At 44.3% G+C, this 27341-nt stretch overlaps 1 protein-coding gene across 1 annotated transcript; it reads left to right on the top strand.

The window, feature by feature from the left end:
• Positions 1 to 789: 789 nt before the first annotated feature.
• MEP1A (meprin A subunit alpha) lies at positions 790 to 26539 on the top strand. The gene is made up of 13 exons (XM_044445145.1): positions 790 to 844; positions 5650 to 5697; positions 6816 to 6856; positions 6954 to 7029; positions 8680 to 8797; positions 10359 to 10534; positions 14192 to 14413; positions 14591 to 14737; positions 15867 to 16082; positions 20163 to 20636; positions 21445 to 21618; positions 23882 to 24074; positions 26263 to 26539. Exons 1-13 carry the CDS (start codon positions 790 to 792, stop codon positions 26537 to 26539), a joined length of 2217 nt encoding a protein of 738 aa, XP_044301080.1.
• The last annotated feature ends 802 nt before the right edge of the window (positions 26540 to 27341 follow it).

The raw sequence follows: 27341 nt of genomic DNA on the forward strand, positions 1-27341 counted from the left end.
CCTGTCTACTCATTAGAGCAGCACAGTGGTGCCGCCCCACACTCACCGTTGCTGGAGACACTTTCTGTCCTCCCTCCTGGCAGGTGCTCCTCAGTGCCCTCCCACCCCACCGTCACCTTGTCTGCTGCCTGGCCAATCATCCACCTACCCACCTTCTGGCCGAGTCACCCACCTTGTACCTTCCCGCTGCCTGGCTAATGTCCAAGATGCCTGGATTCTGCAGCAAGGCAATGCTATTGTCTCATGACCTCCCACCCTTTGTGCTTGCTCTCCCACGCTGTCCCATCCCTTGCACAGAAAATGGGGATGGTGCGTGTGGATTCGTGTGAGAGGCAGGGACTTGGGGGCAGCATGCAAGAGTTCGTGTGAAGGGTAGCTGCGCATGAGGCAATAGCAGAGTGCTTACATGTGACCCGGACATCTCTGTGATTGGCCTGGCAGCAAGTGAGGTGAGTGACCTGGCCAGGAGGTGGGAAGGCAGGCATTTGGCCAGGTTGCGTGTAAGTGGGTGACCAGCTAGGTGGTGGGTAGGCAGGCAATCTGCCAGACAGCAGATGTGGTGGCAGTGGGGCGGCTGGGCATTGGAGAGTGTGTGCTGGGAGGAAGGACTGGGAACACAGAAGCAGCCAATCAGCACCCTCTCTGCTAGCAACTCAGCTGTTAATAGGCAAACAGGGCAGCAAAAGATGGTGGCAGAAGCCACTGCAACAGGCTTGCCTCCAAACTTGCAGGCCAAAATGGGCAAACCATGGAAGAACATTGTAATTGACTTCACTCATAATGGGAAGCATGCGGAAATGTGAAAACCTTACCACAGACTGTTGGTTCTCCATGGTGATTCAAGGTAACATAACATGCCATGTTTTACCATGTTTCCAGTATGCACACATACAAGCCACCCCTGCCATGGTTTGTCATTATGTGTGAATGTAGCCATAGTGTGCTGAATTTCTATTTTCATAATCAGGGTTAGTTTCTAAATTTGCATCTATATATAGGAAATGGCAACACACTCCAGTATCCTAGCCATGAAAACCCAACAGACAGTACCAAAAGGCAAAAAGAGGGGCATAAGACGCCGGAAGATGAGCCCCTCAGGTTGGAAGGTGTCCAATATGCTACTGGGGATGAGCAGAGGGCTAGTACTAGTAGCGCCAGAAAGAATGAAGCAACTGGGTCAAAGCTGAAAGGACACTCAGTTGCAGATGTATCTGGTGGTGAAAGGAAAGTCCGATGCTGCAAAGATCTATACTCCACAGGAACCTAGAACGTAAGATCCATGAATCAAAGCAAGCTGGACGTGGTCAACGAGATGACAAGACTGAACATCGACATCTTAGGAATCAGTGAACTAAAATGGACAGGAATGGGTGAATTTAATTCAGATGACCATCAGGTATGCTACTGAGGGCAAGAATCCTTTAGAAGAAATGGAGTAGCCTTCATAGTCAATAAAAGAGTAGGAAAAGCAGTCCTGGGATACAATCCCCAAAATGACAGAATGATCTCAGTTCGAATCCAAGGGAAACCATTCAACAGCACAATAGTCCAAGTCTATGCCCCAACCACTGGTGCTGAAGAGGCTGAAGTTGACCGGTTCTGTGAAGGTCTACAACACCTTCTTGAATTAATACCCAAAAATGATGTCCTTATCATCATGGGGGATTGGAATGCTAAAGTAGGAAACCAAAAGAAAACTGGAATAACAGGCAAGTTTGGCCGTGGAGTACAAAATGAAGCAGGGCACAGGCTGGTAGAATTTTGTCAAGAGAATACGATGGTCATAGCAAACACTCTTTTCCGACAACCCGAGAGACGACTCTACACATGGACATCAACAGACAGTTGACTATATGCTCTGCAGCTAAAGATGGAGAAGCTCTATACAGTCAGTAAAAACTAGACCAGGAGCTGACTGTGGCAAGGGAGAAAGAGAAAGATACACCCAACTGAATGCAGAATTCCAGAGAATAGCTAGAAGAGATAAGAATGCCTTCTTAAATGAACAGTGCAAAGAAATAGAAGAAAGCAATAGAATAGGATCAGACATCTCTTCAAGAAAACTGGATATATGAAGGGAACGTTTCATGCAAAGATGGGCATGATAAAGGACCAAATTGGCAGGGACCTCACAGAGGCAGAAGAGATTAAGAAGAGGTGGCAAGATTACACAGAAGAACTATACAAGAAAGAGCTTAACTTCCCTGATAACAACGATGGGGTGGTCACTGACTTCGAGCCAGACATCCTGGAATGTGAAGTCAAATGGGCCTTAGGAAGTCTGAGCAACAACAAAGCTAGTGGAGGTGACAGTATTCCAGCTGAGCTATTCAAAATCTTAAAAGATGATGCTGTAAAAGTGCTACACTCAATATGCCAGCAAATTTGGAAAACTCAACAGTGGCCACAGGATTGGAAAGGTCAGTTTACATTCCGATCCCAAAGAAGGGCAATGCCAAAGAATGTTCAAACTACCGCACCATTGCACTCATTTCACATGCTAGCAAAGTTATGCTCAAAATCCTACGAGCTAGGCTCCAGCAATATGTGGACGGAGAACTACCAGAAGTACAGGCAGGATTTTGAAGAGGGAGAGAAACTAGAGACCAATTGCCAACATACGCTGAATCATGGAGAAAGTTAGGGAGTTCCAGAAAAACATCTACTTCTGCTTCATTGACTATGCTAAAGCCTTTGATTGTGTGGATCACAACAAATTGTGGCAAGTTCATAAAGAGATGGGAGTACCAAACCATCTTATTTGTCTCTTGAGAAACCTATAGGCGGGTCAAGAAGCAACAGTGAGAACTGGACATGGAACCACTGATTGGTTCAAAATTGAGAAAGGAGTTTGGCAAGGCTGTATATTGCTGCCCTGCCTATTTAACTTATATGCAGAGCACATCATGAGAAAGGCGGGGCTAGATGAATCACCAGTTGGAATTAAGATTGCTGGGAGAAATATCAACAACCTCAGATATGCAGATGATACCACTCTCATGGCAAAAAGTGAAGAGGAACTAAAGAGCCTCTTGATGCGGGTAAAGGAGGAGAGTGTAAAAGTTGGCTTGAAACTCAACATTAAGAAAACTAAGATCATGGCATCCGGTCCTCTCACTTCCTGGCAAATAGATGGGGAAGAAATGGAGGTAGTGACAGATTTTATTTTCCTAGGCTCTAAGATCACCACAGACGTGGGACTGCAGCCAGGAAATTAAATGATGCTTGCTCCTGCGGAGGAAAGCTATGACAAATCTAGACAGCATACTATAAAGCAGAGACATCACCCTGCCAACTTAAGTGCGTATAGTCAAGGCTATGGCTTTCCCAGTTGCAATGTATGACTGTGAAAGCTGGACCATAAGGAAGGCTGAGTGCCAAAAGACTGAGGCCTTTGAATTGTGGTGCTGGAGGAGGCTCCTGTGAGTCCGTTGGACCGCAAGGCGATCAAACTGTTCAGTCCTAGAGAGATCAACCCTGACTGCTCTTTAGAAGGCCAGATCCTGAAGATGAAACTCAAATACTTTGGCCACCTAATGAGAAGGAAGGACTCCCTGGAGAAGAGACTAATGCTGCGAACAATAGATGGCAAAAGAAGAAGGGGATGGCAGAGAATGAGGTGGCTAGTTGGAGTCACTGAAGCTGTTGGTGTGAGTTTGAGTGGACGCCGGAGGATGATGGAGGACATGAAGGCCTGGAGGAATGTTGTCCATGGGGTCACGATGGGTCGGACACGACTTCCAAGACTAACAACAACAACATATACCTCAGCATTTGCTAATTTTATGGAGACCAGTACCTTCTTTTGTCCTCCTTTTTGGTGATGCATTTCCTCTTTGCTGGTTATTCCTCTTTGCCCTTATCCTACCACCAAATCTTTTAATGCTCCTGGTTAATAACTAGCCATAGTGGGAATTACTTTCTTCTGCTCTTGTTACCATGCTGCTGAGTTGGCTCACTCCCGAAATGCTAAGGAGAGATTTCTGTAGAAATTGAAATCTGTTTTAGCTATTCTACAGCTGAGTCAACAATTTATGTTTGGCCATTTGAAAGATGACTGTAGAAATTGATTTGTGCAGTCACAGTGATATGAAAGATGAATTTTAAATATTGTGTTCAAAAGTTCATCTTCTGACCTGAAATCATTCTAGAGGGCTGGGTTTAATCAGAAACAATGAAAGTACATCAGAGCATATTAGGAACCTAAATATATAAGAACTATAGCAAGAAGAACAGCTGAGCAAAATGCTTAGCATTATGGTCAATGCTGCCCCTGTAAAATTTCAGGACCGTTCTTACAGGTTCTCTTCAGAGGATGATTTACCTGATCAGGCCTTATCGCCACTGTGAAGAAGGAATGCATTCACATATCCAACAGAGCTCTCTTCCCACATAACCAGTATTAATTACATTCCCCAGGACATCTGGTGCTCAAGACAGAATTGACTGTGTGTCTTGATTTAATCAAAGAGGCACTTGAAGAAATGAATGTTTTGTTCAGAATATGGTCACTTCAAATGCAGATATAATCTCACTTTCATGGAAATGTTTACGAACATCTTATGCCTATTTCAACTCACCTACCTATCATAGAATCATAGAATAGGAAGAGTTGGAAGGGGCCTTCTGGACCATTGAGTCCAGCCCCCTGCTAAGTGCAGGACTCCAAGTTGAAGCATCCCTGGCAGATGGCTCTCTGTGGAGAACCCACAATATGCCCAGGTGATTGGTCCCATTGCTGTTCTGTTCTAACAGTCAGGAAGCTTTTCCTGGTGCCCAGCTAGAATCTGGTTTCCTACAATTTAACCCTATTATTCCATGTCCTGCACTCTGGGGATGATTGAGAAGAGATCCTGGCCCTCCTCTATTTGACAGCCTTTCAAGTATTTGAAAAGTGCTCTCCTATCTCCCTTCAGCCTTCTCCAGGACAAACATGTTCAGTTCTTTCAATCTCTCCTCACAGGGCACTAGTTCCAGTCTCCTGATTATCTTTGCTGCCCTTTTTCCAGGTTGTCTGCATCTTTCTTGGAGTGATACCCAGAACTGAACTGAATACTCAAGATAGGGTTTACTAAAGCTGAACAGAAGGGAACCAGTACCTCATGTGATTTGGAAGTGATCCTTCTATTAATGCAGCCTAAAATAGCATTTTCCCCTTTTGCAGCCATATCCCATTGAAGTGTTTTTGCATGTGGGCTTAAACCCATGGTTTGAAAATGCTATGAAGTGACAACTGGTTGCTCATATTTTGGCAATGTCCAGTAGGTGGGGGCGGAGGGAAGAAAGCTCCCAGTTTCCCTAAAGTATTGCCGCTACAAGTTGCTTTATATAAGAGATGAGATCTGTTTGTTCCAGCCATGTCAGCCACGTCTTTTTATAGAGCCTTCCCACTCTTCAGCTTCATAATAATTTTTGCGTGTTGCACATCATTTTCAGTAAGTCTCAGTGCAAACATGTCAACCTTATTTTGTCTTTCTGTGATTGACAAGGAAAAGAATAATTTTCCTTCTTTTTTAGGTAAAGCACCTACAACAGAAGGATGGTAAGAATTCTTGAATGCTCTCTCTTAATATTTATTTCTCCCTTCTTTGAGAGTTAAGAATGAAAAGTCTGAACTAAAAAATTAATAATATTCTTTTCATTGAATAGATGCTGATGCTGGTGAACTAAGAGAAGATATTCCAGAAATAAATTCAGGTGGGTTGCACTGAGAAAAATGTTAGGTTGGTATCATCCCCCTTCCCCTCCCAAACCCATAAATGATATTTTTAAACTGGTATACAGAATGAGGAGGGATCCTGTTCCCTGAATCTCTATCAACATTCTGCCATTTCACCCAGTGGCTTTACTTGTTTTTTGGCTTTGATGGAAAGGACATTGCCTATGTACAGTGCATGGTGTAATAACTTGGTGAGCTAGGTTAAGATACCTGGGAGACTAATGCACTCCAATTTTCAGGTATTCAAGAGATACATTCTCAGTCGAATTGAGTAAGGGGGTGTAGCAGGGCACCCAGGATAATGCAGAGGCCCAACTGCCTCTCCCCTATCCTCTTGCAGCTGGCATGGAGAGTCCAGGGCTTGATTCCAGAGAAAGAGGGAATTCCAGCTGGCGGGGAGATGAGGGAGCAAAAGCAGCCAGGATATGAGTTATCCTGAACCTTCTGCAGCCTTTTTCTCTCTCCTCCAAAGTGCCTTCAGTAGTAAGGCAGAAAAGTCTGTCTGGTGCAAACACTAAGTCTGGAGTGTCTCTCTCTCTCTCTCTCTCTCTCTCTCTCTCTCTCTCTCTCTCTCTCTGTGTGTGTGTGTGTGTGTGTGTGTGTGTGTGTGTGTGTGTGAAAATACAGCTTTCTATGTATCAAAAAATTCAACAAAGGTAGACCAAATAGTCAAGCAAGGGGCCATTTGCAGATGGCACTTAGATACAACCTGTTCAAATGTGTTGTAAGATTCTCATTCCACTGCATTACAGGAGATGTGTGGTTATCCATCGAAAGCTGTAATTGCAGTCTTTTTGTGCTGGTGCTACATCCCTGCAAACCCGGGCTCTGTTACAGCTCTGATAAAAGCAGAGATAGATTAGATTAGATTCAGATACATCCAGCATTATTTTGTTTCTCTTCTACTTAAGAATGGCATTCTTATTTATGGCCGTATTGCATATTTTAGTTTTACTTTTTTGTATAGAAATAGTAGTAATTTTGTCAAAATTGTTCTGTAAACGTCTTCAGATAGTGAAAAATTAGCTTAAATGATCTGAGACTTTGTTTTTTGCATTTGATCAAATCATTGCCATCTTCATACCTTTCCTTCTAGCTGCTGGCCTCAGCCTCTTCCAGGGGGATATTTTACTACCTGTGAGTTTTGTTTTTTTAATCTCTTACATTTCTTCAACATGGAAGTATTTTGAGTGCTGAACAGCAGACTCCAATCATATTTCCCCATTTTCAACAGAGGAAACGCAGCGCACTGGGAGACGAGAATTCCCGATGGACAATTCCCATTCCGTTCATTCTGGCTGACAGTCTGGGTAAAATCAATATTACTGTGGTGCTGTAGGGGCTGAAATCTGACCCAATTGTGATTTGGGAACAATGTGATCCCGGAGAAAAATGTATGCACATGTGTGAGAGAGCATCTATGGGCAGCAATTTATGTATTGATTAAACTGATATTCCACTTTATTGGCCGAAGGGATCGCTAAGTGGATTACAATAAAATAAAAACATCCTATAACAACAAAAGTAATAAATTAAAACACACAAGAATAAACAAGAAAAAACTATAAAACAAAACAGTACACAGCCAAGGCATAATAATTTAAAACAGTATAGATAAAAACAGCAATACCAGTAAAGTTATCAAGATAAAATCAACAATTAAAATGTCTAGAAAATAAAGTTGCTTTTGCCTGGCGCTGAAAAGGTTGCAATGAGAGCAGCAGGCCTACTGCTTCCGGGAGGCTGCTCCATGGACCAGGCGCAGTACAGAGAAGGCCCTCTTCTATCCCAGTGAAAGCGCAGAAGAGACAAGCAATGGGGTGGGGGGTTTCAGGAGAAGGAGAGCTGGCCTTCCATGAAACAGATTACTGGTGGTTCGGAACACTGCTGGTTGCGAGGCATTATTATTACATGTCCTGCGGTTTGCTCCCCCGCCGCCTTGCGTAGAGTCATTTGGACATTTTATTCGATTTTTGTAGCTAGCTGTGCCTGACAAGGCAGCCCTTTTGTGGTGGTGCCCATGACAGAGTATCCAGTTGCCTGATGTGCACATGGACTAAAAAGGTGGTCCGCTGCCCTCCCATAGAGCCAGGGCAGATGCCTGGATGCCATTTTGAGTTGCCAGCTGTGCATCAGGCTTCCTTCGCCTTTGTAGTGGAACAGAAGGGGTTCCTCTTTGATGCACTTCTCATATGCCTCTCCGCAACTTATCTGTAATCCTTTTCTTTCTCATAATTATCCTTATTTTGATAGGATAGTCACCTTCCTATTTTATTGCACAGGATACAAGCCTGGAGACTTTAATGTGGTTACGTAATGGATGCCTAGGCTTCATACTACAATCCCTGTCATCCGCAGTCAGAGGGGAATGTCCTGGCACTTGCACAGGACCGCCCTCCTCAAAGTAGGTGAGATGTGGCTGAGACTTTGGGGCCAGAGACACATTTGGCTGTTTGAAAAGCTGTCCTGGACACCACCACAAAATGGCTGCCAGGGAAGTCATGAGGAAGGACTGTCAGCCTGAAAGACTGAGGACAAGGCAGAGGCGGGGCTCAACTCCAACACACTGAGCACCTCCTTTGAACCAGGCTTCAGCACAAAAGCGTCTCTCAGAGCAGTGCCAACCACTGGTAAAAAAATGCCTTTTAAAAAAAAATGTGTGATTTTTTAAAAAAATGTTCAGGCATATTAGCAGCTACCAAGGGAGGTGTTTTGTGAACTAGTGTTACTTGGAGGTATCATGTTGCCAATCCTTGGAATAGCTACTCAGTGTCTCAGTATATAGACATCTTAATTAAAAACTCTCTGCACTAATAAATAAACTCACATGTTAAGTATTACCTCAAAATAACTTAAATGGAATCAAATGTCCCTTTTTGTCTGCTATAGGTAACTTTCAGAAATATAAAGGCTACTAAAAATTGTCTGTCTGTCTGTCTGTCTGTCTGTCTGTCTTTCAGATTTAAACGCCAAAGGGGTAATCCTTAAAGCATTTGAAGGATTCCACCTAAAATCTTGTGTAAATTTCAAGCCACGTGATAGAGAAAGGTCGTTTATAATATTTCAGAAGCTGGATGGGTAAGTAAAAAGCCCTTAGAAATTTTACTTGCATAATTAAGCCACCTTGTCCCCTGGAGATATTAGGTTGAGGCACAGCTGTGGGGCTTTTCTAGGGGTCTTCAATCTGCCCCTTTCCTGAGGCTTCTGCTTCTGGATTCATTGTAGAATTAACACCAGCTCCTTTTCATGTCCAAATCTGAGATGGGTCAACTCCATGAAGGAAGCCACAGCCTTGAGTTTACAGGAGCTGAGCAGGGTTGTGAAGGTCAGGCCATTTTGTGGGGCTTTCATGCATAAGGTCACCATAAGTTGGAGATGACTTGAGAGCCCACAACAACCACCACATTTCCATGGGTTCTATTTCTCTGGCCTTCTATATGTAGTGTTAAACAACCACAAAGTAGCAATATAGCAAAACTGTGAAAATATACAATAACATGATCTCAAGAACATGTATGCGCATGTGCATGTGTGTGTGTGTTGGGGAGGGGGAATGATTCAGCAGCACGGAAGAGGCCTTGGAGGAGAGCAATGTGCTGTAAAGCACCCACAAATGGCCATGAGTGAAGAATTACAAGCACACAATAAATGCCTAACATAGAGAAGCTCCCTGTTTCTTCTCAAGAGAGGAGGTAGATGTGCAATTCTAAATGTCCTAAGTACTATAAGTACTCTTGCTGGCCATGGTTTGATGCTCTCCCCCCCTGCCCCCTCCCCACACACACTGCTGCCCTCTACCACGCTTCCTTTTGCCTTCCCAAACCTTCTTAGACGTAGCCCTCCTTCCACATGGTCCTTCTGATTTTGAGGGTGCATCTCTCCCCTTCACATGGCATGGATCACTTCAGACTTGACCCGCTCTTCATGGGATCCAGAGTAGAGACATGCTTTGGAAACCTGAGGTTTTGCATGTCTCCCCATTGACTAAGATGGGCTATAACTTTTTACATAACTGGATGGACATTTCAGTAATTCATTAGGAATGGGAGAAGGCTACTAAATGTAAGAGAAATAAAGGTGCATCTGTTCTTTGCACATTTACAGTTGAGAGTGAAAAATTAAAAATATTTCAGACAGACTGGGGCAAGAAGGCTTGCTCAAGAGACATCTTTAGGTTTTGCAGGAATGGGATTATTCACTTGGGGGTGGGTGAGTAATCTATGTGAAGATGGTATACATCACAGAGAAGCTCACAGGTAAGTAATCTTCACATTTCAGAGGGACTTATGATAAATAAAAACCTGTACTAGGGGTTTTGTTTGTTTTCTGGTCAACTTATTTATGGTATTTATACCATTTGTTAAGAACAGCAATGCTTAACCTCACTTTAAGGTTAAAATGAAGATTAATAGGTTCTCTAAAGGTAAAATGCATCTCTCTAATGTTGTCTTGAATTCTTTATCAGTCTTAGTGCTTCATGGATAGAATAAATTATTTCAAATTAATGGCAATTGCTAGTCTGCATTTAAAATGGAGTAACATTCTTTTCAAGGTTGCCAGTTCATTTTCTTCCATATGCATCAACAAACTCAGTACAACTCTATGACTGTCAAACACTGATTTCTGTTTGTGTTTTCAGATGTTGGTCTGCAATTGGAGATGCAAAGCACGGCCAAAACCTTTCAATAGGTGTAGGGTGTGACCACAAAGCTATTGTAATGCATGAAATCTTACATGCTCTAGGACTCTTCCATGAGCAGACAAGGACGGACCGAGATGATTACGTTAAAATATGGTGGGAGCACGTGCTTCCAGGTTGGTTTCCAATCTAATGAAAGGATTTTGCATATAGAAAATACAGCTACCTTTGCTCTTCTGAAGACATTTCAACCCATGCTCATGGCAGGCTGCCCTCTAAAATGCTAGTTGGCATCAGCTGAAGTGTGCTTCTAGCACTAGCACTTCCAGTCGGAAGCATCATGCAGCCTTGCAGTTGGTAGTGTGCAGACTTTTTCACCTTAATGTACTTTTCCTTGAAAGAAAATGACCCTGAGGTCATATTCAGGGGTCCTTCTCCAGGAGTTGCTTCCAAAGCAAGTGAGGCCAGTGACTACCAAACGGTGGGCCTTTTTGGTTGTGGCACCCTGGTTGTGCAGTTAACTCTCCAAAGAGGTGCATCTGGAACATACTTGATATTCTTTTCAGCATGCACTGCAGAGCTTTTAATTCTTCTAGCATTTTAACCATTTAACTTTTTAACTTCATTTTTTTCATATTGCATTATATACTGTACTACTGCTGTGCTTCTGTGCTGATTCAGTTGCTACTGTGGTTTTGCTGTTTGAAAGCTTTAAGGTTTTTTTTTAACTTTTGTAAACTGCCCAGAGTGCCTCAGCTATTGGATGGTATAAAAATGAAATAAAATCAAATGAAAAACAAAATCAACTGAAGGACTAGTGCAAAACATGGAAGAATTACAAATAGAAGATTATTTTGTTTGGACCCTCATATCATTCCATGAATGAAGCAGGGTGAGGGTACAGCACAAACCTTGACTAGAATGATCATTTTGGGTCGCTGTCCCTGGCTTTTTTTCAAATGGTGAAATAGCAGTAATTCAAAAAGGAAGAAAACATAAAGAGGTGAAATACATAATTAAAGATTCTCATATGGTAACAGCAGCTAACATCAGACCAATTTAGAGAGGCCAGTCTAAACATTTTCGCTTCTAACCCTCCCTGCCCCATGAACGGGAACCAGTTTGAGCATGCAAAAAGCTGGTGTTCTGCTTAAAGGAACAGGAGCCCTGGAAAACCTTACTAGCTCTTTGATTGATACAAGCTGGAGCTGCAATGTCCTTTTCCCACAATCTCATCACTGAAAAAACATGGGTTGATTACCAGAAAATGCATTTTGATTTGTTAGCTATAGTGGCCTGTGGATGTTTCATGCGAAATAAGTTAATAGAGAATGCGAATGGCTAGTGTGAAAGAACCTTCTGTTTCTCTATATTCTCCCAGGGCACTTAGATAGAAAGGGGCTGTAAAGGGATAACCAGCTTGTCATCCTCCAGAAGCTTTGACCTACAACTCTCATGAGACCCATGCGGCATCACCAATGGCCAGGGATCATGAAAGTGGTACCTGAAACATCTGGAGGGCCACAAGCTGCCCATTCCTGCTACTGTAGGCATTACGTACAGAGCTGCCAGGTTGCTGACGGGGACGGGGCGTTATGCTCACATGGCACCAGTCCTCTGTCAGCTTCACTGGCTTCCCATTGAAGCCCGGGCCCAATTCAAGGTGTTGATTATGACCTATAAAGCCCTAAACGGCTTGGGTCCTGGCTACCTGAACGAGCGCTTACGTCCGTATATGCCCGACCGCCCCTTGAGATCTGCGGGAGAGTCCCTTCTCCAGGAACCCTCCATGAAAGAAATTAGGAGAGTAAGTACCCGGAGGAGGGCTTTCTCTGCGGTGGCGTCCAACCTATGGAATTCACTCCCCAAAGAGGTCCGCCTGGCACCGTCGTTACGGGTTTTTCGGCGCCAGGTAAAGACCTTTTTATTTAAACATCATTTCAATTGTTAAAACATATGATCTGGCCAGGGCAACTTCTTCTTCCTTCTCTTTCTCCTCCTATATTTTTATTTTATACTGATAATTTTAATTTTATATTTGTAAGTCAATGTATTTTTTGTATTTTTGTATTTAATGGTAATTTATTATGTACTATTGTATTTCAATGTATTTTATCATGTTGTAAGCCACCCCGAGGTTTCGGCAAGGGGCGGCATAGAAATGTAATAATAATAATAATAATAATAATAATAATAATAATAATAATAATAATACGTGATAGATGGCAATGATAATCCGTCAGTGTGAGGGCTGCAAGAAATAGATGGCAAAGCAGGAGTACTTGCATCAAGTTCGACATGCTTGAGTGCCAAACTAGACGTATCATCAGCAGATGTAGGGGTCATAATTTGGTCCCCTAGAAGCCCCTCAAAGCAGTATTGGGGTGATGTAAAGAACATGGGGTGATATAAAGAAAGTAGGAGGCTCCCCCCACCTCTGGATGTTTGCTTTACTGATTTTGTTTTGCTCACTGAGCTGTGCCGAGCACTGAGATGCCACATTGCTTGTGTGCTTAGCACCCTAACGAGATCCAGCCACTGGGGCCATGTTGTGCTCTCAGGTCCTCGGGTGCATGTGTGGTGCAGCTGGCTCCAAATTGTTCCATCCTAGAAAATTCTAGGCAGGATCTAGACTTCCTGCCCTGCTCTCTCCACCACAGCAAGAATGATAATTGATGAATGGGAGATTTTTATTTTATCTGAACAGAGATTACAGGATTTATCTGATGCTGTGCATTATTATTGTCTAGAAAGAAGGTTCTGTTTCCTGGTACATCTCCTTGTGCATTTTTCTTTTTAAAATCTTAAGTGACATTTTTATGAGTATATTTCTGGAGCTGAAAAACATCAAGAGGGCGGTCCTGTGCATGTTCAGGCAGAAAAAGCATCCCCTGGCCAGCATGGGAATTAGAAGTAACCTTTTCTGTCTAAATGTGCATTAGATGGCACCTCCAGGGTGCAGTTCCATGGCTGGTTGTCATCACTGAGGAGCCTGTAGGCTGCGCTCTCCGAGCTGGAACTCTGCAGGTGGAGTCTCTCCCCTCCGTGCAGCCAGTGCAACCCCTCTCATGCTAACTGGGTGCAACTGGGCCTCAGAGAAGGCAAAAAAGGCCTGCCAGTGGGCAGGGAGGGAAGGAGGTGGGGGCTGAGGACTTAGGCTGATTGCTGTCAGCAGTCCAGTCTCCTTCTCTCTCTGCCCTGGCTCTTTCACTGGATGGCGGAAGACAGCCACCTAGATAACATGGCAGTAAGGCCAATCTTGTTCTGGGCATAGGATGCTCCTATGCCCCTGAGTTTGGAGGTGTATGTGCATCGACAGTGCAGGGCATAGGATGGCACCATAAGTCGCTCAGCCAAAGTGCCTGGATGGAGTACTCTTTCCAGTGTTAAGCTTCAACCTAAAATGACAACACTGGGGAGTCGTCCCAGGATTCCAGAGGCAGGCATAAGAGCAATCCATGAAGTATTTCTGGTCGACATGCACATCATCCTGCATGTATCCACACAAGTTTACCTGGAAGAGCATATGTGTCTGCGTCGCTCTGTGTGTGTATGATATAGTACATTTATGCACAGTGAATTTTTCTAAGCAATAGAAGCAGGGAGTTCATGGCTGATATAAAACTTGGAACAGGAATCTCTAATTTATGCTTTTCACTTTCATACAACATCACTTCAGATTTTATCTTTTATATATTTGTTCATAGAATGACACTCCAAAGTCATATTTTTCATTAAAATTTACATCAGAATTACCAGACTCCTAATGACATCATGACATCTTGATCCATAATCAGTTATTAAAAATAACTGTGTGTTTATTTCTCTTATAGATCAAATACACAACTTTAAAAAATATGGAGACAGCTATCTCACTGACCTGAATACTCCATATGATTATGAGTCCATCATGCACTATGGTCCATTTTCATTTAGTAAAAATTCAAGCTTAAGAACTATTACTGCCAGAATATCTGAATTTAATCACATTATTGGCCAGCGCTTGGATTTTAGCACTACTGATCTAGCAAGACTCAATCGCATGTACAACTGCAGTAAGTCCATACCCAGACAGTGAATGTAAATTTGGGGACTAAAAGTAACAGATCACCTTTGAGTAAAATGGATTCAAATTGATAATAGCTTTTCATTAATGAAAAAGATGGGGGAGAAGTACTTCTGTTTGGGTGTTTCCTATTCATTTTTCTATTCTACCTGGATATTTTCCTCAGCGTCATCTCTAACCCTTTTGGACCAATGTGATTTTGAGTCAGCCGACGTGTGTGGCCTGGTTCAGGAAACCAGAGATGATGATGACTGGACTTATAAGAACAGTGATTCTCTGGGACAAGACCACACCTTTGCTGGACCATGTAAAGGTACATGAGACACATGCATACAGAACTGGGTTCTGGCCATGCAAAGAAGGGCAGGCTTGATTTGAATGCTGCAGCCTCGTGGGACATGGGGCAGGCATAGCTGAGCCCCTCGTGGGGTGCACAGGAGCATCCTGCTGCTGATGGAATGGAGGCAAGGAGTGGCGGCAGAAGATGAAGCCCTCTGCCTTCTTGCAGTTTGAAAGCGAACGTGGCTGGGCCTGGGTGGCATCCATCCTGGAGCTCTTGAAGAAATCGCCAGTCTTGTTACAAAAATACGTAGCATGCCCCCAAGATCAGACTGGAGGGCATCAGAGGACTCAAGAATGGCCAGTATAACACCTATTTTAAATAAGGGGGGATCCAGGAGAGATCTGAGGAAGCACAGGTCAGTAATTGGTTGGCTGAAACTAGTTGAAAGCATTATTAAAGATAAAATCAGTAAGCATATATATTAAGCATATATGATTCTTGAAAAGAATCAACAAGGTTGTTTCACAGATAAGCCTGTCTCCTGTCATTTTCGAGAATCTCAGTAGACGTGTTGACAGGGGGGATCCAGGAAGCATTGTTTACCTGAACTCTCAAAAGTGTTTTGACACAGTCCCTCTTCGAAGACTTGGCATAAGAAGAGATGGCTTTTTATGAATCAGGAACTGGTTAAAGGACATAAAGCAAAGCTAGATGGCAAATTCTTCCAGCAGAGATCTGTACTGGGACCACTGCTTTTCAGCATATCCATAAATCATCTGGTATTAAGAGTAAGCAGTGAAGTGGCCAAGTTTGCTGGCGATATCAAATTATTCAGAGTGGTTAAAACAAAAAAGGGAATTATGAGCAGTTCCCAAAGAACCTCTCTGAACCAGGAGAATAGACATAAAAATGGCAAATGCGATCCAATGTAAGCAATTATAAAGTAATGTTAGGGCAAAAAATCCAAGTTTCATATATAAACTGATGTGATTTGAGCTAGGAGTTACTGACCAAGAAAGAAGGCCTTGAACTGTAGAATAGTCCATTTGGAAGAGTTGTAATCCTGGGAGTTGTAATTTGGTAAGTGTCCAGATAATATCTAATGGACAGTGTGTGCATCATTATGCATGAGGTTGCTTCAGGAACTCCTTTTCCACAGATGCTGGCCACTTCATGCACTTTAATACCAGTTCTGGGATGAGAGGTGAAGCGGCTGTCTTAGAATCTCGCATTCTGTATCCAAAAAGGAAGCAACAGTGTCTCCAGTTCTTCTTCAAAATGACAGGAAGTCCCTGGGACAGACTTACCATATGGGTTAAGAAGGACGACGGTACTGGAAAAATTCGCAGGCTGGTTAAAATCCAAACATTTCAAGGTAATTTTGAAAACTAGGAAAGAAAACATTGGTGTATCTTTGTGCAGCCATCATACATGTTGGTTTTAAAGCACAGCAATGTTTAATAGCAGTTTTTTTCAGATTCTTACCATTAAAAGCCCCCGCCCCCATCTCCATGCAGGAAATATGTGCATGGTTATCGGTGAAGACTGCACACAAACAAGCACCTCTTCACCATGTGCACCCATAGAAAGCTGTGATTTGCATGTATCTTTGGAACAAAACAGATATGTGTATGGCCTCCACACTCCAGGGTGCACTTGGCCTGTTTCCCACCATGCTGAGCCCAGCCCACTAGCCATAGTGTCCCGGTAGAGTCTTTCCAGTCCCAATCCCACCCTGTCCCAAACCTGGTTTTGCAATTTCAGGCAGGCATCAGAAACAGAGACTTTTGTTTATGCCTTCTTGGGTCCTGGGACCCAAAAGTTAAGCATAATCAATAGATAATACCTGAGAGCCCCCGTACACCATTAATTATGCAGTCCAATGGCATCAGGACAGTTCGCAGTTCTGGCACCAACCTTGGGACTGGGACTCTACAGTTGGAGCAGGCTGGCTCTGCTGCTGCAACTGGCGTGGTTCTTTTCACGCAGGCTGCAGCTCTGCGGTTACAAGAAGGACTTTGGAGCTGGCATGGGGAGAGGATTGCTCTCGAACATGGGACGGGAGGTGCCCTGCAACCTTAGCGGTGTCTCCAGCTCCCTTTCCCATGAATCAGTGTAAAACAAAACGGTCCCAAACTGTGCTCCTTCTGCCTTCCATTAGATGGCCATTATCCTGCAGGTCTGGATGGTTATGGGCACCCACATTTACATAGCATCTTAAAAGACCATTAAAAATTAGTGTCTCAGAAAAGAGAAAAGATTTAAGCTGGCACCAAAATGGTCTCTGTCGGGAAATTATTTCACAGTCATGCAGCCACTACTAAAAAGACCCTCTCTCTTGATGCCATCTTCCAAACCCTCCTTGGACATGGCACTTAGAGGAAGTCCTCAAATCTTGCGTATAGTGTTTAGGCAGATTTAGGAGAGATGCTCTGACAGGAATTGTGGTTCCAGGTCATGTAAGGCCTTACAGGTTAAAACCAGTACCTTGAATTGGGCTTGGAAGCATACAGGCAGCCGTTGCAAGAGGTGCAGAACTTGCATTGTAAGCTTGGTCCATCTGGTTCCCGTTACCAACCTAGCTGCCACATTTTGCACAAGCTACAACTTCTCGATGCTCTTCAAGGGTGGCCCAGTGTAGAGTAGATTGCAGCAATCTATCTTGGAGGTTACCAGAATGTAAATTGCTGACACTAAGTTATCCCTATCCAGATAGGGACATAGCTGGGACACCAGCTGAAATGAATAGCAGTCAGCCCATGTCACGGAGTGCTCCTGGGTAGCAAGTGACTACAAAACTACATATCTGCTCATTCAAGAGGAGTGCCAGCCCACCCAGAACAGGCTGAGCACCCTCCATACCAATCAGGAAGGCCACCAACAAACAATAGATCAGCCTTGTCTGGATTGACATTCAGTTTGCTAGCCCTCATGCAGTCCATTGTCACAGCCGGCCACTGATTTAGCACATCGATGGCCTCAACTGATGGGGGGCGGGGAGGAGAAATAGAATGGCATGTCATGAGCAGTGCCCTTCAGATGCCGAACAATCCCACTCCTAGGGTGCATGTAGATGTTGAATGGCAAGGAAAACAGAACAGGCCGCTGAGGAACTCCATGCTGGAGAATCCATGGGGCTGAACGATATTCCCCAAGCACTCCTTCTGGAACTGGTCATCCCTGTAGAAGTGGGACCACTGCAATGCACTACTCCCTACTCTCAGTTTAGAGAGAACGCATGGCCAGTGGTATTGAAAGCTGTTGAGAAATACAGGAGTATCAACATGGTCACATTCCACCTCCCTGGCCCAGATTACCTTTCTCTTACTGCCAATTTATATAAACTAAGAAAGGCGTGGATCCAGTACAGAGGTAGTTTCACAAACCTGTCTAAGCACCTTGTCCATGTCCTTGAAATGGACCCAGCTGGAACTCATCCAAGAACACTGGTACAGAAGGTGATCTGGCTACCTCACCTGATTCAACATTGATGTCCCAGAGGAGGTAAGAGATGTTCTCCTAGAAGTGCCTAGCAAATATGTTACAGCAGGCTCCTGATGGGTCTATACTGTCTTTAGGACCAGCATGTAGTAGACTGAGGCAATCCTCTTGCTGGATGGAAGAAAGAAAATCTATTTGTTTCTACTCGATTTAAGAGAATCTGTTGAGGGGTTTTGTCCCCCCACTCCTGCAATTTTAATGTTTAAGACACAGTATTTATTCAAAAGGGGTACTTGTTCTGAAGACATGCTGGTTCAAGATAGTTACAGTATTCCATGTTTGCCCAAAGTGGAGCTCCCATCTCAGCTATAGACTTGGCAGCTAGAGGCTGAACTCAGCTGTCAGCCCTGCTTTTACTACCCTGCCTGGGGCAAGGAGGCATTTTCTCTTGGGAAACGACAACTGGCATAAAGGACAGGGCCATGGAAGAATGCAGAGGCATCTGGATGTTTGCATGTTTAAACCAAACACTCAAAAAACCCACTGAGATTTTTCAAGCATTTTACTTAAGCAACTGGACTGATTCTGAAGCCCATCACAGAGAAGAAAGTGATCAACAGCGAACAGAAAGTATTGCAATGTATGATCTCCAGAGCTGGAAGCAGGATGCGTCGAAATAACATTTCAGCATATCATGAAGAAGTTGGGTGGGAAAGTGCTTCTGCAGGCGTGTCCTACTTGTGGGCTTCCCATTGAGTCCTTTGCCTGAGCACAGTGTGGACAGAATGCTGTACTGGGGAGGCCTTTCCAGTCTGTAAATGCCACCCCTTCTACAGACTGTGCTGTGGGTTTTCATCTTCATACTTGGTTTTAATTATCATATTGATTTTGCATTACTGGGGGCTTTCCTGCACAATGATGTTAATCACTGTATTGTCTTTGAGTGCCATCTGAGCTTTACACAAAGAGCTCTACCTTTCCTGCTCTTCCACTATGTAACCTCTAGGTTGGGATGCATTATTAGCATTAACATTAATTGTTAGCAGTAGTATTATCACATTTCTTTTCTACCTCTTTACCTCTTGTGAGGAACCCAAGGTACCTTACATAGCTCCATTTTATCCTCACAACAGCCCTGTGAGGTAGGTTAGGCTGGGTGTGAGTGACTGGCTGAAAGTTGCCCAGTAAGCTTCAGCTCCGAGTGCAGATTAGAACCCTGATCTCTTGGGTCCCCACTCAAAACACCAAATTCTCAAGGAGAAACAGGACCATGCCCACCTTTATTATATAATAACCTATTTTTGTTTTCTCAAAAAAGTTCTCTGAAAAAACAGAACTGAACCTGGAGTGTTACAGCATTATATAAAGAACCCATAAACAACTGTGTGTCAAGAATCACAAGGGCCAAAGGATCTAAAGTCCTCCCAACCCCAGGCATGCCCCCAACCAGGGAGAAATTTTATGCAAGCCTGACAATAAGTAGGAGGGAATTAATAACTACCTCCCACAAAAATCAAAACAAAACAAAACCCAGAAAGGCAGTAAATGCCCCCCCTTCCTACTCTTTCCCTTGCCAGAGACTCTCATGACATTGAGTGGATCCACCTCAAAGTGCTCCAACTTCATTTATAAAATTAGCATCTAAAAACTGACATTCACATTGATTTTATGGCAAAAGATGGATTTTTAAAAAATATCAGTTAAAGAAATTGATATTCCCATACAAGTTACCTGCCTGAGGTGAAATGCACCCTGTGGGTAGTTTAAGGGACAATTCTTTCCAAGTTTGAAAGCATGTAATAGCTGAAAAAATGAGGAGGTTAATTTCCCTGTTCATGTTTTAGACTGGTATAGTCCTGCAAGGCTTATCCAGAGTTGAATGACAGCTCTCCATCATTCTGTGTTACCAGAAAACCTCCAAAGTGTTGATGCTTAAAACAATGAGCTTAATAAACATGGGGATCATTCTCATGATTTACTGTGGAAATCATAGTATTTGCCTTTTCTTCCATAGGGAACAGTGACCATAACTGGAAAATTGCCCATGTGACCCTCAACGTACAAAGAAAGTTCAAGTATCTCTTCCATGGACTCAAAGGCAATCCTGGTGACTCATCTGGAGGAATTTCCATTGATGATCTAACCCTGAGTGAAACCCCGTGCCCCAGCGCTGTGTGGCTTATTCGCAACTTCTCCCATCTACTCAGAACTGCACCTGAAGACTACTTGGTGCAAAGTCCCCTGTTTTATAGCGCTGAAGGTTATGGTTATGGTTTAACAGTGTCTCCCAGAGGCCAGAGTGATTCTGCCTCTGCAAATTACACACGCATTTCTTTTCACCTGATCAGTGGTGAAAACGATGGAGTTCTTGAGTGGCCAGTTCTAGGCAGGCAGGTCACAATCACTGTTCTGGACCAAGATCCTGATGTCAGGAGGAGGATGTCCTCAGAAAGGAGCTTCACAACAGATGCAACTCAGGTTTTTCCAGGTATGTAGAAATCCCTGAATAGAAATGGTTGTGGAACCAAGAAGGCAGGATTCTGTGTTTGCATTTACTTCCATAGCAGATGGTGAGTATAGCTGGGAAATTCTCCTGTGAATCTCATGTGGAGGATGAAAAAAATGCATGTCCCTGTGAGCAGCTTGAATGCATAACACCTGAGTGCACCTCAGACTCATGGGCAATGTTGCACAGGACGCTGACAGCTAAGGAAACTGCCTAAATGTCAGCTCCAGGTTTGTGCCTCCAACTTGACTCACCTCTCCTTACCACTGTCAATCACAGCTCGGAGAGGGCAGATGAGCAAGGAAGAGCCTCAGCCCCAGGAGATTTGGGCTTAGCAGTGGGTCCCCTGCTGGCATCAACTTCTCTTGATGCTGGAGTGGCCCTCTGTGATTCTCCATCCATCCATTTGTCCCTCCCTCCCTCCCTCCCCCCCTTCACAGAGCAATCACATGGCCCTTAGACAGCTCCAAGGTTGGAAAATTGCTGTGACTTCAGCACTGAGGTTCCATTCTTTGATCTTGCCTCTTGCAGTGTGCCACTTGCTTTTCCAAGGATGCAAAAATGCCTTCTGAGAAGGGCATTCTGGGAAGGTTTAGTGGGCATTCTGGGAAGTGGGGAGAGGAGGAGACCAGGACCAGCAACACATCACAAATGTTGGTGGTGCCTCAGCCTCCTTCCCTCCTCCTGCAGTTCCTGGCAGGATCCATCCACTTGCAGTTTTTACACTAAGAAGCCTAAACAATTCAACAATGCACAGAACACAAACAGCATGCAAATATTTCCTTGGCAGGAAAAAATCAGTCTTCCAGATGGGACAAGCCCTCTCTTCTTGGAAATTTTGATGCCTCGTGCAATTGCAGTCGGAGTAGAGACTGGGGATGGAGTAAATTCATCTCCCATTCACAGCTAAGGAGAAGGAAATACCTGAAAAATGATGACCTAATTATCTTTGCAGAGTTTGAAGGTATGGAATTTCTCATTGTAAGATGGGATGCATGATTTTTACAACCCTGATGCATTAGTTTAATAAAGAATGGGAAGTGATAACATGCTGCTATTCTGCAAAGGTGACGGTGGTAAAGAAAGCTGACCAGAAGAATGTTTTGGAAGGGAAGATGTGCGCACACCTCTGAGTAGGGAGGCTTCTGTGCACTGGGTGCAGGGCTGATGGGGTTGCTCCAAAAGCCCTTGCGTCGGCTCCTATTTGATCTCATGGTTTTGCCAGAACTGTAGGGAGAGGCTGCTGGAGAGACTGCCGGTCACGCTGTTTTGGAGAGGTCTCACAGCCCGTGCAGTCTGAGGATGCAGAGATTACTTGCAGTGCTCTACCCTGGGCCCCGTGTCTGTGAATCAGCACCATGGTAGCCTTTCTTCAAAACAGTGCTTCCCACTGAGGCACACCCAAATCGACAGCATGTCTGAGCGCCATGCTATTTTGCTTTATACTGTAATTGCAGGTGGTGGCAGTGGAGGAGGAGGAGGAAAAGATGGACGAGCCCCGTGGGGAAAGTTGTGTCCTTTGGCAGTGCCTGCATTCGCCACATGTTGCTGTGCAGGGCTCAGACTGCATTCGAAGTGGGCGAGCTGAGCTCTGTTTCTTGGCTCCTTCACTTTTGACTCAGCCCCTTCAATAGTGCACAGCAGTGGAGGGGAATATATCCCAGCTAGTTTTCCTGAACCTCTTGGCTGCTTCCAGTATCATCAAACAGTATATTCCTGGGTCACCCAGCCAGGGTAGGACTGGGGAAGGGTGGCTCATGGGCACCCAGTATTTTCAGAGGAATCTGCCTGGAAGATGGTGCTGAGGGACCTCTGTTCCACCACGTGGCCACTAGCCTTTGGGTTGCCTCCAGGTTCTGTCTTGCCCCCATGCTTTCGAACATTTGTATAAAGCTTCTGAGAGGGCTGAGCCAGCACATCTCCATTGTGGGTGACACACAGCTGCACTTCTTGGTCTGAGGGAGCTGTTGCAACCCTGAATGGTTTGTCTGAAGACAAATGCAGTGACTAGCAGAGGCTTGATGCAGGAAAGCCAGAGGCACTGTGCCTGCTGAGACCTGCCAGTCAAGATGAAGGTGCAGGCGAGGTGCTGGATGGGGCTGCACTCCCTGTGAAGAACGGAGTGCACTGCTTGGGGGGCTGTCCTGGATGCAGCAGCACTTCCAGGAGTGCAGGTGGCCCTTTATCTGCTTAGACTATCTGGAGAAAGCGAGCCTTGCGGCATGCTCCTCGGGACTGGTACTGAGTGCTCTGTGTGGGACAGGCTTTAAAGGCAGCTGCCACCCCACTCCTTGCAGAGGCCAAGCAATCAGCGTACCTCCCACAGGCCCTGTACTCACCCTGGTTGCTGGCATATCTGGGGGCTTTGTTTAAAGCATCCTTATTACCTCAGAAAGAGCCAGATTGCTGCCCCTCTCTAGGAGTGCCTTGGCCCCAGCACTGGTCATAGCGGCCCTGCTCACAGGACCAGCCATGGGGCCTCTTGGCATGGGGGGGAGGTGCTTCTGTGGGTGTTCCAGAATCTTGCAGCTGGGCCTTCAAATAATCCCATGACCTTCCAGCATGTGTTAGAGGGATATAGAATTGTGCCCTTAATAAGTAATGTGCTATTAGGGGTCAGCTTGCGCCCCAGTTCAAGAGGACCCAAGATGAAGATTTGTTTTCAGTTCCTGGGTTTGCCTGGGAGGTAGCAGTAAAAAAGTGCCACTGGGCATGCACAGTATACTTTTCTTTCATCCTTTAATAATTACAACTATGCTCCACACTTCTGGAATTAGCAAAAAGGGACTCCAAAGAAAAGGGATTTATGTTTAGGTATAATGAAGTTCCATTGTCTCATTTAGAAATGAAACGATGTGCATCACTACATTTCCATCCACAAATCTCTTCCTCTCTGTGTGCATGTTATCCAACAAAGATTTCCAGTTTCTCATCATAGTCTTTTTCTTGACTAAGGACTATGACCTCCCTTCTACCCTACAAAACAAGTAATTGAAGCAAAACTGCAGTGTGTTTTGTACAAAATTTGCACTTGTGTTTCAAAACAATTTCCTCCTTTTTAGTACATTTTCTTACTTTTGAAAACTTTCTATCTGTAATACTTATCACAATGACATTTTTTCATTTTGATGCTTTCCACAAAATTAAATAAATGCTTGTTTGGAAATGTGGGTGCCAGTTCTCATTTCAACATGTTTTGATTATCTCCTTCTCTCTCTTTGGTAAAGATTTAACACATCTCAGGAAGACCGAACATCTTTCTCCACAAACATGGTTCATCCTTGGGGAGCATCCTTTGGGGCGGAATAAGAGATCAGCCCCTCTGGAGGACTGGCAATCTTACCAGACAGGACAGTGTGACCAAAATCCCTGCCAAAATGATGGCATCTGTGTAAATGTCAAAGGGAGAGCAAGCTGCAGGTATCCTGGACCATTTGTTTGTCTGTCTGTCAACTGCATACCACCATCACAAGGATCATTTTACAGGTCTATAATATAAGGGAAGACTAATTCCTGCATGCATCTTGAGGATGGAATCAGATGGCACAATTCCACGCAGTGTTCCCTATTGCCATGTATTCTGCAATATTAGTTGCCTAATCAGAGGGTTTTGCTGATCTGAATCTGAGGATCCTCCTGATCTCCCAAGGGGCTGGGATGCAGTAGAAATATAAGAAGCTGCAGGTGTGCAATACAGACACAGGGAAGTCACACAGTTGTTTCTCCTTCTCTGCTTTAGTAAAGGCATACATAATCTTGCACACATTTAGTCAGAAAAGGGTCCTGCAGCCCTCAGTCTTCCTCAGCCAGCATGGCTGGCTAAAGAATGCTGAACATTGCTTTTTTCAATCATATATAATGAATTTTGTAAATCAGAATTCTTATGATCTCTTCTCTAATCTGAGCAGGTTTCATGAAACACAGGGGCTATGAGATACTGACCTGTAATAGTTTTGATCCTAGCTAAACAAGGACCGAATTATTTCAAAACACACTTGCTCTAATCCCTGCTACCTGAATTTTGTCTGGGTATGTACAGTCTGCTATCAGCTAGGTCTGATCTTTTGAAAATTATGAAGTCAGTCCTTTCCTCAGAAAGGCATGCTTGGTCCTCATTTTCTTATCATTTTGGTGCAAGGTTTGCTGCATTTAATTTTCCCAAGCACTTTGTTGCTCTTTTATGTTGCTTGAATTTGCTGCCATCAGTCCTTCTTGTGTTTATAACTATTTCAGCTGACTTCTAGTGACTTTTATTGCATATCATCTGCACCAACATGCACAGATATACTAATGGGCCATCTGTGCCTTTCTCCCAGCAATAGCAGCAGAAGCTGCAGGTGTTGAAATTTCCCCCATTAGACCGCTATTATAGGCACCGAAGTTCCTGTCAGGCTCTTCATGGCAGCCTGGCATTGAGCTCTGCCCCAGGAGTCTTGGTTGCCTTCAAAGCAGGCCAGTGCAGGCCATGCTTGCCTTGCTACTCAGGGCATGGAAAATGACATTGGTCTGTAGCAGTCACAGGACAACCTTTCTGTTACTAGGTTTTAAGGGAAATAATGGAAAAGAAAACCTTTCTGAGTTGTCAACTATGTACCTTCCTGGAGGAGAATGACCTGAAAACAGTAGTGCACACACTGGTAACTTCTAGGCTTGAGTTCTGCAATGTGCTGTACATAGGGCTACCCTTGTCCCGGTTTTGGGAACTGTAACAAATGCAGAAACTGTAACAAAGCCAGAGAGACACCACATATCACTTAAAACCTATAACAAGTCTTTGCACTGGTTGGCAGTATATTTCCAAATACATTCCAAGGAGTTGGTTGTTGTTGTTGTTAGTCACCAAGTCGTGTCCGACCCGTCGCAACCCCATGGACAACACTCCTCCAGGCCTTCCTGTCCTCCACCATCTCCCAGAGTCCACCTAAGCTCACACCAACTGCCTCAGTGACTCCATCCAGCCACCTCATCCTCTGCCGTCCCCTCCTTCTTTTGCCATCTATTGTTCCCAGCAAGGAGTTGGTAATTACCTTTAAAGCCCTTCATGGCTTGGGTCTAAAATGCTTGCAGGAGCACCTTTGCCCATGCATTCTGCTTTGCCAGCTCAGGTCCCCTGGGGATAATCTCCTGAAACCTGCTTCTGTAACATCAATGTCAACTACCCAGAGGACTTTCTCAGTGGTTGGCCCTAAGCAGTGGAATGGTCTTTCCGGGGAGATGCGTCTGATTTCCCAAATTCCCACCTTTAAGATGGAGTTAAGGATGTATCTCTTTCTACAGGCCTTCCCAGATTAGTTCTCATATTGTTTTTATGATGTTGTTTTTAGTCAGTTTTAATCACTGTAGTTTTTAATTTCTTGTAAACTACCCAGAGCCTATGGGAAGGGTGTATAAAACTTAAAATGAAGGAATGGAATGGCCAACCAATCCTCAAGGCGATGTAGTAATTCCAAAATGCCTGTCACCAGGACTTCTATGCTCATGTTAACTTTGGACAATCTTTAGAGTAGTCTCTTACTTACTTTAGAAGAAGTATATTTAAATCTTAGCTGCTGTGGATTGATGTCAACAGAAGACCAATCTCATAACAGAGCTTTTGTGCTTTTTATAGGTGTGCTACAAGCAAAATCTTCTTCTACACAGGTGTGAGATGCCAGGTAGCACATGTCCATCGGAATATACTTGCTTTGCTGGCTGTTGGAGCTGTTGGGAGTGTTGTACTTGTAATCCTTTCCATGCTAACCAGGCAACAGAGACTTATTTCAGAATACAGGTTTAAGATGATTCCATATATTTCTTATGGCCAGCCCAGAATGGCCCACCCAGCCGGACCATACTGCTTCCAAATTGGCCAGGTCCGAAAAGCAAAACCTCTGCTTTATCATTAGTGGCAGACTTCTGCTGAATGCACATCACCTGGAAGCTGGTGTTGAGATGTAACTGCCCTGGTTAAGTCATCTGAGGAGCAAGTATCTTTGTTTAATGTACACAACACCCCCCTCACCCTTGGACACATTGGTCAGTCCCCAAGGAGCACAACCAAGGGTGAATCTTTGAGAACTCATCTCTGGATCAGGGATGAGTGATTATTGAGCAAGCCAGACTCAAATGGGTAATTCTTTTGGAATCTGCACCCAGGAAGTATGGAGGTATCCCAGGGGATATATTGCACTAAAAAGAGGAGTTCTGGGTCTTTTCTCAGTAGCAGTACTGGGGTGAAAGTCTTCTGAAAGGTAGAGAAAGTGCCACACACTTGGCAGGGGAAATTGTACCAAAAGGTCCGGAGTCTCTGCAGAACCAGGAAGGCAGCTTACTTCAGAGTAGTCTATGTGTTGATCTTTTGTTGCCTTTTGCCACAGCATTGCAACTTTAAGTCCACCCATTACTTTGCACTTTGAAATTGACTCTTTCTCTGTTCTGTACTTTCTGCTTAAATCCTAAATAAATCTTTTACCCTGCATGCATGAAAAATGCAGACAGTGTGCTTTGGGAGTGGCAAGGGTGGGGGATCACAAAGGGTATATGCTACTTTTGGTCATGCTAGGGTTGGTTTAAGGCCTGTTTGGACACAAGATGCTGGGCAAACCCATAACCTAATTCATGATCCCCTGAGGCAAAGGGTTGCAGGAGGGTTGCAATGAAGCCAACTCAGGAGTCCAGGGTCGGTTTTGGTGTCCTGCAAGCCTCCAT

Source organism: Varanus komodoensis, unplaced genomic scaffold, assembly GCF_004798865.1.
Source record: "Varanus komodoensis strain SLA01 unplaced genomic scaffold, ASM479886v1 scaffold47, whole genome shotgun sequence".
NCBI lineage: Eukaryota > Metazoa > Chordata > Lepidosauria > Squamata > Varanidae > Varanus > Varanus komodoensis.